General features: G+C 41.2%; 1 protein-coding gene across 1 annotated transcript in view; it reads right to left on the reverse strand.

The window, feature by feature from the left end:
- Positions 1-470: 470 nt before the first annotated feature.
- LOC8050608 overlaps positions 471-13235 on the reverse strand; it is a 212791-nt gene continuing 200026 nt past the window's right edge. Inside the window, exon 29 of the mRNA XM_040215189.3 lies at positions 471-4433. Within this exon, the coding sequence (XP_040071123.1) occupies positions 4119-4433 (315 nt within the window). The 3' untranslated portion in view covers positions 471-4118. The remainder of the gene's footprint in view (positions 4434-13235) is intronic.

The following is a 13235-nucleotide window of genomic DNA, read 5'->3' on the forward strand; positions in this document are numbered from 1 at the left end:
CTCGCTGTACCGATAGCCAGGATTACGGATCTTATATAATTCACGCAAGAAGTTGTGAGAGCGAGGGTCTGCCACAACGCCCAGGGGCCGCTACCGACCGCCCAAAGAGGACGCAGTCCGAAGCGCACAGCAGCACATGAGGAATAGGCGCGAGAGCCTATAAAAGGACATTCCCACAAACGGGGAAAGACGGACCGAGGGCACGGAGACGTGTAGGTCAAATGCCCCGCATTGTTATACTCTAAATACTAACAAACCTTTCCTGTTACTCTAATAAATGTAGTTTCTTGTTATGAAAACCCCGGCTTCGTGTTGTTCCTCCAGGATGGGCATGCTGCAAAGCGACCCTACCACATGGCGCCCAACGTGGGGCGCCATTTGGCGCCAGGTGGAGCTATTGTCAACGCCACCTTTCGGTTGCAAATTGTAAAAGACAGCAACCGGTCCGTTATTGAAACAACAACACACGTAAAATAATAAACGCAAACAAACTTTATTAGATATTGTGTGTTGAAACAGGGGCCATTGGCACTGAGTGCTTCAATTCTTTATTGCAACATCTTTGTTTCACATTAAAAACAACAAAAAGAATTACAATCTCTTTGACTAGTGCATCGATAACAGCAAAAGAGACGATCATGCAGTGATCTGGTGACTTCACTTTTACAACATAAAAATAGTTTGTAGAATGGCTTTTTTTCCTCGAGTTCAAAACACTTTTGTCCTGGCGCGGTGGAAAAGCAGGGCCCAAAGCTCCTTCCGTATTTTTTGTTCTCCAGCGTGCCATATATTTCACATGTATACACTAATGATTTTTTTCAATGGTATATGTGTTGCCGAGGAAACGCAATGAACATGAAAAGCGAAGATAATCAGCAGGTGATATGGGCTGTGCTAAAGATCGCCCCAGCACTTTTTCCCGCAAACCTAGCTACACCAGAACATTTCATAATGCCCCATTCCCGATCTACATTTTGTTAAGTATGCGGACCCAAACATGCCATCCAGAAGATGGCTTTACCTTTTCAGGTTGGTTCCCACATTCGATAGCATCGGTCGCATACAAAAAAAAAAAAAAAAAAAATGCATCAACAGGAACGGCATGTCACCGGAACGACCTTGAGCCACGTGCCTCATGGTAACCAATTCCGCAAGCAGAAAGGACGGACATATAGCTTCCGTGCTCCTGATCGACCAATCATAAATTAAAAAGAAGAAACTGCCACAACCGTTGGCTTCTTAGATACTTTTGACTGGTTTCTGTGAGGACTTCTTAGGTTGGTTTTCAGGAGAACCATTTTCATCTGGAGTCACTGTCGCTCTACTTAGATTCGCGTCGGAACACAGCCGACAAAACTGTTGCCATCAACCTCTAAGCCTGCTTTCATTGGAAACTTTGTACAGGTACATAACACTCAATTCAGAGCACTGGAGTATTTGTACAAGGTAAACGCCATCTCGTACCAACAGACGTACCTTCACAACATGAACCAGTTTAAGAACACGTGTGTGCGTTAAGAGCAAAAGGTAAGCCACCTCATGGCAACAAAAAATAAACCACAGCAGCAAAGAGAGACAAGGGTCTTTGAGACTTAAAATGATAGGTCAAACTCCACTATATATCTTCAGTCGAATGCCCAGAATTTGTGATCTTCTGGCCCTGCGAATAACCCTTTCGTTTATGTCAACGTAAGTGTGCCTCTAGGACAAAAGTAAAGATGAGATGCCTTGTAGTGTCTCAATTTTGAGGCTATATATTAGGGGAATCTGCAGACATTAACTACCATCTGATGACAGGGACGATCCAGCTCTCTTTTAAACACTGGAAAATGTTGGTGCAGCTTAGTGACACTAATTCACAGTGGTACTGGCAACAGGAGCGAGAAATGTCAACTTTACACGGTACGAGAGTTAACATGTGATATGCGCGCAACCAATACATGTACCAAAATTTTGGAGTAAACATAGAACCTATTGATATATTAAAAATAATTCCGGTAAGATAATAACTTAAAAAAAAAAGATGAGCAAATGTTTTTGCTAAGCTAATGCAAAAGTAGAATGGGATTTATTTTTGTGGTTAATTTTTTGACATTTTATAGAAAGAAAGCGGCACTGAAGTACCACCCGATTGCTTAATCACACAGACTTTTAACCAGCTACTTTTCTTAAGGAAAATGCTGACACGCATCGTAATAATTAATTAGGATGAACATATAAGGCACTGTTTTTATGTACACAAATGTCTACAAGACTGACCCGCTGGGGCGATTCCACCAGTCATAACATTTTTGAGGGCTAATGATTATGCATCTTTGGAAACGTTGCTATATTATGAACACAGGATATCAAACATAAAGTGAAGGAAATGTATAGTTTGCTTATTTGGGATCAATAAATAAAATATGGCTTCATTAAGCAAAATAATCCCTTACATGCAAGTAACACTGATCTACTTGAGAAAACAACAAACCTTCTCGTCATCGTTGTTACATCTAAGGTTCAAAATATATTAAAGCATTCATGACGCTTCTTAAGTGTTTAAAGTGGGTGCTCGATATTTGTTTTAGTTTTCTGTGAAAATATTGTTGCTATGAAAATGGCTGTACGTGGTGTCATTTGATATAATGATTTAAGGGGACGTCGCCGAAGTGGAGCTACTGACGCAAGAGCAAATTAACTTCTATCTGAAATGAAGCGTTTCTAGACGGCTCAAGGGCCCTGAAAAAATGTCGACTAGTCCGAGAACCGATTATTCGCAAGAATCTGGGATATAATCCCAAACCAGGTGGATTTTTTCCAGCAGTCACCAGTCGCTAAGAAGTGGCGGGTGGCGCTCCAATTCAGCTGGAAGTCAATTTATTCTTGCGTGGTATGTCATTCCCTGCCAGAAATTCACACCCTCAAAATTGATTTTGTTTGTCATGCTTGGGCTGGTAAGTCATCAAGCTAAAATATTCTAGCTGTGGATTCCAGTTCTTTTTAAAAAACAACAAATACAAACGGCAAGCAGAGGACCATATGGGGTACAGTGACATCCAAAACATCGGACGTCGGGAGAAATCACTTCTTGTAGTCACTTGTTCAAATTACTTGAAATTATAATTTTCTAAGTATTTCAACGATAGTAAAAGTTGCGTTGTAAGCTTTCTTTTTTATATTAAAATATGTGCCTTAGGTGATATGAAACTTAGAAGATACTTCGGATTTCCTCCTAAATATTTAATTCGCGATTTGAACGTTTCGGGGTGGAAAACGGCTAGTATCACACCGCAAACAGCTAACGTTGGCTAGCTGGGTTCGAATAGAGTAAGTTGTAGTAAAATTTTGAATAACATAAATATTTTAGTAACTAATAATAAAGAGTAAGAACTCACTGACTCTAAATCCGTCTCGAGGCAATTTGGTACCATATGTTTGTGTATGTATGATTTCTGTAGCTAAGGCAACTACTTCCTCTAGACGACGTCTTTTAAAGAGTAAATACAAAATTAATGATCAGAAAACATATCAATCTTTTTTTTTTCGTATCGATTGTGAGACGAAATCTTTTCCAGGGGTTTTGTCAAAGTCCTGAATATTGCGGGAGACAGCTGCTTGCTGATAGGCTTTTCTCCCTCCCTAAGAGAAGCAGAAATGCAGGAACAAGCGTCATTCAACGGCAGTGAAAACAATTTTCCTGCGACATCGGTGCCCCTTGGTTAGACACCCAACTTTGCATCATCTTGACAAGCATTATAAAACGTCGAAGCACACTTCAGACTTTACACTTTCGCCAGTTTACCTTAATTTTTTCTCCTCCTTCCTTCCCCACACCCGTTGGGGTTTTGATCCCCCTCTTTCTAGCGGATATCGCGAGCAGTCAGTTTCCTCTCTCCAGGTTTCCTCCTTCCCTCTAACGTTAACCTCGCAGGATGGGAGAGGAGAAACCTGAGCGGAGGAACACCTTGCCGAAAATCGAGGTCGCAAGGAGTGTGTTCCAGTTACGTAACACTGCGAAAAACGTTGTGGAGGTGGGCGAAATAGTTCCCTAAAACTCCATCTCTCTTCACAATTATTTTTCAACATGTCTCTACTCGGTTGGACTTGGTGGCGGGATGTAAGCACGTAGGTAAGCTTCAGGCTTCTGACTGTCTCGAGGGACGAAACCTGGGAAGCACAGATTTATCGAGAGGAATGTCGGGTGCGATATTGTCTCTCTGGTAATCTCCCAGTTTGAGGTCGTACTTGAACCGCGCTCCGGGCCAGCATTCGAGCTCGGGACATGGGTTCGCGTCGGTGTCGGTGTCAGAACTGCTGGACTGCGACTTGGAGTTGTTTGGTAAAGGGTTTTCAGGCGCAGGAGCAGCTCGTGAGGAAGTTGAAGACCGCGTGAATGGATACCAAGTTGTTCTGGACGACGACGTGCCGGACCGACTTGACCTCGAGGAAATCTAAAATAGATGAAATATACTGTAAACGACTTAATTTTCGCGGGCTCGAATTTTCGCGAATCGGGCCAGAGCTGAAAATTTTAAATTATTCGCGGGTTCTAATCTTCACAACTCGAGCGTAGCTTCCGTAGTGTTCACATATTGCCCGAGTTGTTCGCGGGACGTATTTTTCGCGAATTGTGGGCGGTTCGCGAAATTCGCGAAAATTAGGTCCCCGCGAAAATTTAGTCGTTTACAGTATATCACGTTTAACAAGTAAGCACAATGTTTGTGTATTTACGATTTTACAACTAAACATTGATGCTTGGCAACCTATCGCCCTTTTATGTTTACCCTAATGCCTAAAAGCCGACGAGCAATCAGAATGAAAAACAATATCCCGGAATTAACATTCACGTTCACAAAAAGGGGAAATACGTCTTTTTGTGTGTACATTAGTTCGCAAATCAAAATATTTTGAATGAGGTGTAGCTCAGAAAGCAAGGGAAAAAGAGGAAAAGAAGAGAGGGGGATTTTACAACTAGATGTTGATGCTTGGCAACACCTCGCCCTTTTATGTTTACCCTAATGCCTAAAAGCCGACGAACAATCAGAATGAAAAACAATATCCCGCAATTAACATTCACGTTCACAAAAAGGGGAAATACGTCTTTTTGTGTGTACATTAGTTCGCAAATCAAAATATTTTGAACGAGGTGTAGTTCAGAAAGCAAGGGAAAAAGAGGAAAAGAAGAGAGGGGGATTTTATAACTAGATGTTGATGCTTGGCAACACCTCGCCCTTTTATGTTTACCCTAATGCCTAAAAGCCGACGAACAATCAGAATGAAAAACAATATCCCGCATTTAACATTCACGTTCAGAAAAAGGGGAAATACGTCTTTTTGTGTGTACATTAGTTCGCAAATCAAAATATTTTGAACTAGGTGTAGTTCAGAAAGCAAGGGAAAAAGAGGAAAAGAAGAGAGGGGGATTTTATAACTAGATGTTGATGCTTGGCAACACCTCGCCCTTTTATGTTTACCCTAATGCCTAAAAGCCGACGAACAATCAGAATGAAAAACAATATCCCGCAAGAGTGGGCGAGGCAGCTTTTCAACCATGCGGACGTCGTCTAATCCTGTCGTTTTCATACTGCAGATCTTCGCCTTGTTCACGCTGTCAGTGAACTATACCGGCCCGCCTGGATTACAGGGATACAAGCAACACCAGCAAACGCAGATTGTGTCCGCCCCCAGTGAAGTCGGTGGACATTCCGTGCCTCACCAAGAATTTCTTCTGGTTTCGCCTACGTTTCATCGTGCCACCGGATCGACATCGTCATCATCGGAATCTTCACAAACCGCCCCCCTGCTTGGCGCGGAATTCGTCAGTGGGCGAGGCAGCTTTTCAACCATGCGGACGTCGTCTAATCCTGTCGTTTTCATACTGCAGATCTTCGCCTTGTTCACGCTGTCAGTGAACTATACCGGCCCGCCTGGATTACAGGGATACAAGCAACACCAGCAAACGCAGATTGTGTCCGCCCCCAGTGAAGTCGGTGGACATTCCGTGCCTCACCAAGAATTTCTTCTGGTTTCGCCTACGTTTCATCGTGCCACCGGATCGACATCGTCATCATCGGAATCTTCACAAACCGCCCCCCTGCTTGGCGCGGAATTCGTCAGTGGGCGAGGCAGCTTTTCAACCATGCGGACGTCGTCTAATCCTGTCGTTTTCATACTGCAGGTGGGTAGTCGTAATTACTATTCGAAAGTGAAAAGCGACTATTTGTGTCTCGTAGTGCTGCCTCGCCCGGAAGCATTGTGTCTTTGTGTTTCCGACTGTGTTGATGCATTGTGTTCTTTGATTCTTCTTTTGAGCGGGGATATTGAGTCCAACCCGGGACCTAGGACTGAGAGCCAAGGCAAGCAGCTTGACGAAATGCTGAAGCTTCTTCATGAAGTGAATGCTCGTACCCTTAAGTTTGAGGAGGGCCAGAATGGTCTTATGGCATCCGTTAACGAGATAAAAAGCAACCAACAATCGATTGAAAAACAACTCGTTGAAGTAAACAATAGACTAACTGTGGTTGAAAACAAGGCCTTAATGTCCGACGAGTGGCAGAATGAACTGCGGGTAGCACAGCTGATCGCCAATGACACAAAGAAAGAAAATACGCTCCTACGCGCCCGAGTGGATGAAATGGAGGACAGGTCGAGACGGGACAACTTAATTTTCCATGGAATCGTTGACACTCCATCTGAGACATGGGCCCTCTCCCAAGAGAAAGTACGGGAGGTGCTCCATCGGGAAGCTAACATGCAGATTGCTGAAGACGGCATAGCTCGGGCTCATAGACTCGGCGCCTTTGTCGCGGGAAAATGTCGCCCAATAGTCGTTAAGTTTGCGTCTTACAAGCTTCGAGAAAACGTGCTGGTGGGTAGATCAAAATTAAAGGGCAGCAGTGTGTCTGTCAGCGAGGACTTTTCGCCAGCTACGCGTCACGCGCGAAAGGTTTTGATTGAATTTGCGAAGGCGAGAAGCCCGGACAAGTACTTTAGCTTACGGTACAATAAACTTCACCTTGATAAAAAGATTTTTATGTACTGCTCAGACAGTGACAATGTGATTGAAGTTGGTGATCGTTTTGTACCACGCCGCGCAAATCCTGATAATAGCGCGGCTGCTGAGTCAGTGCCTTCTGCTAGCTCCTCGTAGCAACCCATAAATAAGCAAAGTCGGCAAAGGCCTTGTCAATCATTTGCTAATCTTTCAATGTTTTTCGCCAATGTAAGAAGTGTCATGAACAAGCGTGATGAATTGTGTGCGATTATTGACTCTTCATCATCTGATATCGTAGTACTAACAGAAACTTGGCTTTCGTCTCGAATCCGTGACAGTGAAATATTTGCCTGCGAAAAAAAGTTTAATATCTATCGATACGACAGGGAGTATAGATCAGGGGGAGGAGTATTGATTGGAATTAACGAGACAATTGAATCATTTTATGTAAATATTGTAACTGAGCTTGAGTTTATCTGTGTTTGCTTCCACGCGGGAAATAGGCGAATTGTACTTTGTGCTTGTTATAGACCACCTAACTGTTCCACTGGCTTTGTCAATGACTTACATGATGCGCTAAATATGGTTACTGCAAGATTCCCAGATTCTCCGATATTTTTATTAGGCGATTTTAATTATCCGAATATTGATTGGTCAGATACGTGCCCTTCTCTCAGTTGTCATTCCTCTGAGTGTTCCAATTTCTTAAGCTTGTGTGCTGATTTCAATCTTTTACAACTCGTCACTGAACCCACACGAGTCGCAGCTACGTCAGCCAATATCCTTGATCTTGTTTTAACTAATACGCCGGATCTTGTTTCTTTGGTGTCTCATTTACCAGGTGTCAGTGATCATAGTTCATTATACATATCTCTGACGGTTCCTAAGCACAACTCCTCTAAAGTGACTAAATGCATTCGCGACTATAGCAAAGCGAACTTTGAAGCTATTAATGACCACTTAGCCCTTTTTCTAGATGTATTTATAATTAACTTTTCTGAACGCACCATTCAGGAAAACTGGACCCTGTTTAAGAATCAAGTGGCGCTGCTCACGGATAAATTCATTCCTCTCCGTTCGATAAGATCATACACTCATTCACCCTGGTTTAATGTGACACTAAAAAGGCTTTCTAATAAAAAGAAAAGATTGTTTCGCTCTGCAAATGAAACAGGCTGTTCAAAACGTTGGGAGACTTATCAGAACGCGTATGAGGCTTACAAATCTGCTATTCACGATGCGAAGCTTGTGTATTTTAATCAGACTTTGCCGAATATGTTGTCTACTAATCCTAAGCAGTTCTGGAACATTATTGGTGATAACAATTCGAACGAAATCTCAATCAGGGTGGATGATTCTGTTATACCTAGTGAAGACTGTGCTGAAATTTTAAACGCGGCTTTTGTTAAATCTTTTTCCAGTGCATGTAACATGTTACCTTTTTCATTACCTCAGTGCAGCTTCATGCCTATGGAACATTTCGAAATTGATCCCATTGGCATTGTTCGAATAATCGATAATCTTAAACTATCATCCAGTGCTGGTGTCGATAATATTAACTCCAAATTTTTAAAAAACACAAGTGTATATTCTTCCATCATACTGTCAAAAATATTCACCCAATCGCTAGATCTCGGAGTCCTCCCAGACGATTGGAAAGTTGGGAAGGTGGTTCCATTGCACAAAGGAGGTGATAAACATTCCCCTAACAACTATAGACCAATTTCTCTCACTAGCATACCATGTAAGATACTTGAACATGTCATTTATTCTCAGCTTGTTAATTTTTTGGAGTCTAACATGTTTTTCAACGCCTCTCAACATGGATTCCGAAAATCATTTTCCTGCGAGACCCAGCTTTTATTATTTACTAACGACTTGCATTCTGTTCTTGATAGAGGGTCCCAGATCGGCTGCGTATTTTTGGATTTCTCGAAGGCGTTCGATAAAGTCTCACACGAGTTGCTTTTGTTGAAACTAAATAACCTTCGCATTGATGCTAACGTTATGGCTTGGGTCCAGTGCTTTCTTACTAACCGATTCCAGTTTGTTACGGCAAATAACCATACATCTCCTCTCGCGTCAGTGACCTCCGGCGTGCCTCAGGGTTCTGTACTAGGCCCACTTCTGTTTTTAATCTTCATTAATGACCTGCCGAATAACATTTCTTCCTCAATCAACCTTTTTGCGGATGATTGTGTCATTCACCGTGAAATTATTGATGATTCAGATGTTATCAAACTCCAGACAGACATTGACGTTATTCTTCATTGGTGTGAAACTTGGCATATGGCGCTTAACACAACTAAGTGCAAAGTAATGAGAGTGTCTCGTAATCATTCTGTTTCTCCCTGCTACTGTCTTAACAATGTTCCTTTACTTTCTGTATCGTCTTACAAGTACCTGGGTGTACACATAACATCTGATCTTTCCTGGAAAATACATATTGGTTACGTTATTAGTAATGCTAATCGCATGCTTGGCTATTTAAGACGTAATTTTTCCTTAGCTCCCTCCTCTCTGAAATTAACTCTTTATAAAACACTTGTGCGCTCAAAGCTTGAATACGCGTCGTCTATCTGGGACCCGAGCCTTTTAAATTTGGTTAACCCCCTAGAAGCTGTTCAAAATCGTTCCGCTCGTTTTATCCTCAGTAATTATCAACGCACTGCAAGTGTCACCTCTATGAAGTCTAACTTATCCTTGCCTAGTCTTGCCTCACGCCGAAAGGTAGCCCGTTTGTCTCTCTTCCATAAAGTATTTCACACTAACTCATTCCTCCGTCAACGTCTCCTCACACCACCTTTCTATGTTTCATCCCGTCTTGATCATCCTCATAAAGTAGGTGTACCACTATGTAGCACAAACACATTTCAACAATCTTTCATTCCCAAAACGTCTTTGGATTGGAACCGCCTTCCCACCTCCATCGCCATAATCCAGGCGGATGATTTGTTTAAAACTGCTATTTCTAACTTGTATTGTTCATAACTAATTTGTGCTTTGCCTTTAAGCTATTCATTGTATAATTTTTCTTGTTGAATACAACCCACTCCCCTCTGTAATGCCGTTGGCCCTGAGGGTATTGAAATAAATAAATAAATAAATAAATAAATAAATTAACATTCACGTTCACAAAAAGGGGAAATACGTATTTTTGTGTGTACATTAGTTCGCAAATCAAAATATTTTGAATGAGGTGTAGCTCAGAAAGCAAGGGAAAAAGCGGAAAAGAAGAGAGGGGGATTTTACAACTAGATGTTGATGCTTGGCAACACCTCGCCCTTTTATGTTTACCCTAATGCCTAAAAGCCGACGAACAATCAGAATGAAAAACAATATCCCGCAATTAACATTCACGTTCACAAAAAGGGGAAATACGTCTTTTTGTGTGTACATTAGTTCGCAAATCAAAATATTTTGAACTAGGTGTAGTTCAGAAAGCAAGGGAAAAAGAGGAAAAGAAGAGAGGGGGATTTTACAACTAGATGTTGATGCTTGGCAACACCTCGCCCTTTTATGTTTACCCTAATGCCTAAAAGCCGACGAACAATCAGAATGAAAAACAATATCCCGCAATTAACATTCACGTTCACAAAAAGGGGAAATACGTCTTTTTGTGTGTACATTAGTTCGCAAATCAAAATATTTTGAATGAGGTGTAGTTCAGAAAGCAAGGGAAAAAGAGGAAAAGAAGAGAGGGGGATTTTATAACTAGATGTTGATGCTTGGCAACACCTCGCCCTTTTATGTTTACCCTAATGCCTAAAAGCCGACGAACAATCAGAATGAAAAACAATATCCCGCAATTAACATTCACGTTCACAAAAAGGGGAAATACGTCTTTTTGTGTGTACATTAGTTCGCAAATCAAAATATTTTGAACTAGGTGTAGTTCAGAAAGCAAGGGAAAAAGAGGAAAAGAAGAGAGGGGGATTTTACAACTAGATGTTGATGCTTGGCAACACCTCGCCCTTTTATGTTTACCCTAATGCCTAAAAGCCGACGAACAATCAGAATGAAAAACAATATCCCGCAATTAACATTCACGTTCACAAAAAGGGGAAATACGTCTTTTTGTGTGTACATTAGTTCGCAAATCAAAATATTTTGAACTAGGTGTAGTTCAGAAAGCAAGGGAAAAAGAGGAAAAGAAGAGAGGGGGATTTTATAACTAGATGTTGATGCTTGGCAACACCTCGCCCTTTTATGTTTACCCTAATGCCTAAAAGCCGACGAACAATCAGAATGAAAAACAATATCCCGCAATTAACATTCACGTTCACAAAAAGGGGAAATACGTCTTTTTGTGTGTACATTAGTTCGCAAATCAAAATATTTTGAATGAGGTGTAGCTCAGAAAGCAAGGGAAAAAGAGGAAAAGAAGAGAGGGGGATTTTACAACTAGATGTTGATGCTTGGCAACACCTCGCCCTTTTATGTTTACCCTAATGCCTAAAAGCCGACGAACAATCAGAATGAAAAACAATATCCCGCAATTAACATTCACGTTCACAAAAAGGGGAAATACGTCTTTTTGTGTGTACATTAGTTCGCAAATCAAAATATTTTGAACTAGGTGTAGTTCAGAAAGCAAGGGAAAAAGAGGAAAAGAAGAGAGGGGGATTTTACAACTAGATGTTGATGCTTGGCAACACCTCGCCCTTTTATGTTTACCCTAATGCCTAAAAGCCGACGAACAATCAGAATGAAAAACAATATCCCGCAATTAACATTCACGTTCACAAAAAGGGGAAATACGTCTTTTTGTGTGTACATTAGTTCGCAAATCAAAATATTTTGAATGAGGTGTAGCTCAGAAAGCAAGGGAAAAAGAGGAAAAGAAGAGAGGGGGATTTTACAACTAGATGTTGATGCTTGGCAACACCTCGCCCTTTTATGTTTACCCTAATGCCTAAAAGCCGACGAACAATCAGAATGAAAAACAATATCCCGCAATTAACATTCACGTTCACAAAAAGGGGAAATACGTCTTTTTGTGTGTACATTAGTTCGCAAATCAAAATATTTTGAACTAGGTGTAGTTCAGAAAGCAAGGGAAAAAGAGGAAAAGAAGAGAGGGGGATTTTATAACTAGATGTTGATGCTTGGCAACACCTCGCCCTTTTATGTTTACCCTAATGCCTAAAAGCCGACGAACAATCAGAATGAAAAACAATATCCCGCAATTAACATTCACGTTCACAAAAAGGGGAAATACGTCTTTTTGTGTGTACATTAGTTCGCAAATCAAAATATTTTGAATGAGGTGTAGCTCAGAAAGCAAGGGAAAAAGAGGAAAAGAAGAGAGGGGGATTTTACAACTAGATGTTGATGCTTGGCAACACCTCGCCCTTTTATGTTTACCCTAATGCCTAAAAGCCGACGAACAATCAGAATGAAAAACAATATCCCGCAATTAACATTCACGTTCACAAAAAGGGGAAATACGTCTTTTTGTGTGTACATTAGTTCGCAAATCAAAATATTTTGAACTAGGTGTAGTTCAGAAAGCAAGGGAAAAAGAGGAAAAGAAGAGAGGGGGATTTTATAACTAGATGTTGATGCCTGGCAACACCTCGCCCTTTTATGTTTACCCTAATGCCTAAAAGCCGACGAACAATCAGAATGAAAAACAATATCCCGCAATTAACATTCACGTTCACAAAAAGGGGAAATACGTCTTTTTGTGTGTACATTAGTTTGCAAATCAAAATATTTTGAATGAGGTGTAGCTCAGAAAGCAAGGGAAAAAGAGGAAAAGAAGAGAGGGGGATTTTACAACTAGATGTTGATGCTTGGCAACACCTCGCCCTTTTATGTTTACCCTAATGCCTAAAAGCCGACGAACAATCAGAATGAAAAACAATATCCCGCAATTAACATTCACGTTCACAAAAAGGGGAAATACGTCTTTTTGTGTGTACATTAGTTCGCAAATCAAAATATTTTGAATGAGGTGTAGCTCAGAAAGCAAGGGAAAAAGAGGAAAAGAAGAGAGGGGGATTTTACAACTAGATGTTGATGCTTGGCAACACCTCGCCCTTTTATGTTTACCCTAATGCCTAAAAGCCGACGAACAATCAGAATGAAAAACAATATCCCGCAATTAACATTCACGTTCACAAAAAGGGGAAATACGTCTTTTTGTGTGTACATTAGTTCGCAAATCAAAATATTTTGAACGAGGTGTAGTTCAGAAAGCAAGGGAAAAAGAGGAAAAGAAGAGAGGGGGATTTTGTAACTAGATGTTGATGCT

The sequence above is a fragment of the Ixodes scapularis genome, unplaced genomic scaffold, assembly GCF_016920785.2.
Source record: "Ixodes scapularis isolate PalLabHiFi unplaced genomic scaffold, ASM1692078v2 PGA_scaffold5__190_contigs__length_132052651, whole genome shotgun sequence".
NCBI classification, from domain to species: Eukaryota; Metazoa; Arthropoda; class Arachnida; order Ixodida; family Ixodidae; genus Ixodes; species Ixodes scapularis.